We start from the raw sequence: 3,273 nt of genomic DNA, 5'->3' as shown, positions 1-3,273 counted from the left end.
GTAGGTTGTTGTTTAAGATGATGTAATGGTGGTAGAAGAAAGCAGGAGACCATCTAAGTTTTGGAGGTGGCGCTTGGAGGCCCTCTTATTGTTTAAGATGTCATAAGTTATATTTACATGTGTGATATATATTTACACATATTGTATCTATATATTTGATAGGTACATTGACATATAGATGTTTGTCTATGTGTATCTATATATTTGAACCTAGCATTGGCTTTGCATTTAATAATAAAAGACTCAACTTCTTATTGATCAAATTAATCAAACCTCTGTACTGTTGCAAGAAACTCCACAAAAAGGTAAGGAAATTCATTTGCAAAAATAAAGAGGGAAGTAAAAGAACCATACAACGCTAAATTTAAGAATAGGGTAACCACATAACCAAGCTAAGGACTATTACGAAAGGGCAGCACAAAATTAAGAAACTCCGAAAACTGATTAAACTATGAAAATCGTCTAAAAAGAATGGAAGAAAGTGAAATGCTATAGACCAATAACTTTCAAATCAGAGATCTGACAAAAAGTATATATTGTAAACCTCTTGAAACATTACATTCAAAAAAAAAAAAGAGTAATTACATGTCGGTTAGACTTCACCTTAGTCACAAGCAATCTCTGCAAAGTGCAAACTACAGCTCAAGATTCCTTTTTCTAATAACGTAAAGAAAAAGGCTCAATCTCAAGTAAAACACAAGTAATCACATATAACCATGACAGACATAAAGCTTCTTTGGTAGTTTGTAATACCACAAGATTAGTTCTTAGCCTCTGTAAACAATATTCTGTCCCTAATTACATTGCACTGCAGCATCACAAACTCTTCATTCTAATCCTAAATGATTATCAGTAATTATTCAAATTCCCCAACTACACTGCAGCATGGGAGCTCAAAAGGCATTTGATTTCTACAATATAATTACAGGCAAATTCCGACCGTTACTTTTGCCACTCATTTTGTTACTTACTTGTTACCTGCTAAAAAGGTACTATAAGGCTACAAAATAGTAAGAGCTCAGCTTGACTGTTGCTATTGATACTTGATTTTTTGCTATACACATTTTACTTGCTAAAATGTTGCTATAACTTATAAAGCAAAAGCAACCAATACATGTCAAAATCACTAGAATTGATTAAAATGCAACACAAATTCTAACGTAATTGTCCTACATAGAAAAAAAAATCATGCATATTATTATTCAAAAAAAAAAATTAACTCTTCAAACCTATTGTTTGCTTTTCAATCAACACACACTTTGTTTTCTTATTACTTCTGGAAGCAAAAAAGCCAGCAGCAAAGAAAACACCCAAATACCACCCTCTATTTATATTCTTATAAAGAATTACACAGTACTGGGTATCCAAAACTAGTTAAAGTTGTCTGATAGAGTCCAAACCTGCTCATACAAATCTTCCAATTTATTCCGTGGGAGCTTAAGTTGAGCCACCTGAGGCAATATGGCATCCCACCTTCCACTGTTAATATCAGCAACAAACGTTTCGATGCTGTCTACAGTATTCAGGGACACCTGACACTCATTTTGTAGAGTTTGAAACGTTTGGTGCAAGGAATTTTCTTTGCAAAATTGGAGCACAATCTTAATAACGCTGGAAAAGAAAAAAGAAATGTGAAATAACCAAAACGAAGGTTAGAATTTCTCTCAATTTACAGGGCATTTTACCCAAAAGCAGAAAGCCGGGAAAACAGCAGGATTACTGCAAATTTCGTGAAGAGAAAAATGTATAGAGAAGGGAACGTACTCTCGAGCTTCGATTTCCAGAGTCATGTTGGTTGTCGCAGAGTCAGTAGGGGAACAAAGCGGCCGGAGGGAAAGAGGGGAAACAGTGTTGTTCAACGTTTATTAGAATCTAGAAAAGAAAGGCCCTCCTCCTTGGTTTTGTTATTTTTTATCTGGACCAGGTTCTCTGTGAGCTAGGGTTCATTCTGTTAGGGGGCTTTTGGGTTTGGGTTAGACTCTGCCTGGTTTCTGAGTCCTAGTTCCCATTTTGTGGCCTGCAGACAGAGTATAATATTTAAAAAAATTATTATTATTGTTACTGTATGTCATGTTTAAAATATTATTTTACATCATATTAAGAAAAATTATTACACATTATAATAGAAAACAAATTATTACATGTTATATTTAAAAAATTTATTACACATCATATTCAAAAAATATTACAGTCATCTTCTAAGGCTTCGCAAGCAATAGAGAATATTTTTCCAACAAAGCTCTTGGATATTTTTTTTTACGAAATCATTAAGAAGTGACACATTGTATTACTATTTATCAGTAAAATCATCTGATAAGGGTTTTTCTAGAATTTTTTTTATGAAATTTTACCATATAAAAAAATGAATAGAAGCAACTAAAACACAAAAACTACTTTCTTCCTTGCAGTTCTTTTTATCTTCTTCTTCTTTCTTATTTGTTCACTTTCTGTTTGTTTCAATTTTTCATCAAATTTGTAAAAATTGAAACCTTTTGTTTATTTCAAGATGGATGAAAAACCTTAAACCATTCTTTTTCCTTTCCTCTGTAACCAAAACTTAAAAACTATTTTCTTCACTGAAGTTCTTTTTCACCTTCTTCTTTTTTTTTTTTCCTACTTTCTCTTTATTTCAATTTTGTACTAAATTTGAAAAAATTGAAACCTATTATTTATTTCAAGATGATGGAAAGCTTGAACCATTCTTTTCTTTTCCTTTATTTAAATTCTTTTTATTATTAAAATTTTTGGAAAGAAAGATAAGCAAACCAAAAACATCGTTTTGAATGGTTTGAAAGACATGAGAGAGCTAAGAAAGCTGGATAGACAATGTTTCGGATGGCATGAGAGAGAAATCGAGAGTATCTAATTTGTTTAAAAGGATTTTAAAGACATTTTTGTCAAGTCATAGCATAAGTTAGGTAAAAACAATTAATTTTATAACTAAGGTTATTTTTTAAATGAGCTTGTAAGGTTGGCTATTTCTCACAATTTGCTCCTAATTGTTATTAATCAAATCGACACTTGTAATTTTATGGATAAGTTAGAAAGTATACACCAAGCCAAGCTTTCTATATATCTTGGATATTTGATGAAAAGATCGAATTACACTAAGATACTATACATTGAAAAGTTAGTCAAGCTATATTAACACTCTTGACATTTAGATGGTTATGATATATTACTAGACGCCGTTTATAATCTATAAATATAAATTTTTAATTTAATTAAATTATATTTATTACCAACATGTGGGGAACCTAATGGGTAACACAC

General features: G+C 31.4%; 1 protein-coding gene across 1 annotated transcript in view; it reads right to left on the bottom strand.

The window, feature by feature from the left end:
• Positions 1-1,973, bottom strand: part of SMU1 (transducin family protein / WD-40 repeat family protein) — a 21,849-nt gene extending 19,876 nt beyond the window's left edge. Inside the window, exons 1-2 of the mRNA XM_021444393.2 lie at positions 1,765-1,973; positions 1,401-1,611 (exon numbers count right to left, since the gene is read on the bottom strand). Coding sequence (XP_021300068.1) covers positions 1,401-1,611; positions 1,765-1,790 — 237 coding nt within the window. The 5' untranslated portion in view covers positions 1,791-1,973. The remainder of the gene's footprint in view (positions 1-1,400; positions 1,612-1,764) is intronic.
• Between the last annotated feature and the right edge of the window lie 1,300 nt (positions 1,974-3,273).

This window comes from Theobroma umbraticum, unplaced genomic scaffold (genome assembly GCF_002168275.2).
Source record: "Theobroma umbraticum cultivar Fairchild unplaced genomic scaffold, ASM216827v3 scaffold_302.0, whole genome shotgun sequence".
Classification (NCBI taxonomy): domain Eukaryota; kingdom Viridiplantae; phylum Streptophyta; class Magnoliopsida; order Malvales; family Malvaceae; genus Theobroma; species Theobroma umbraticum.
The sequence above is the reverse complement of the archived record's forward strand: the minus strand, read 5'-3'. Positions and strand labels throughout refer to the sequence as shown.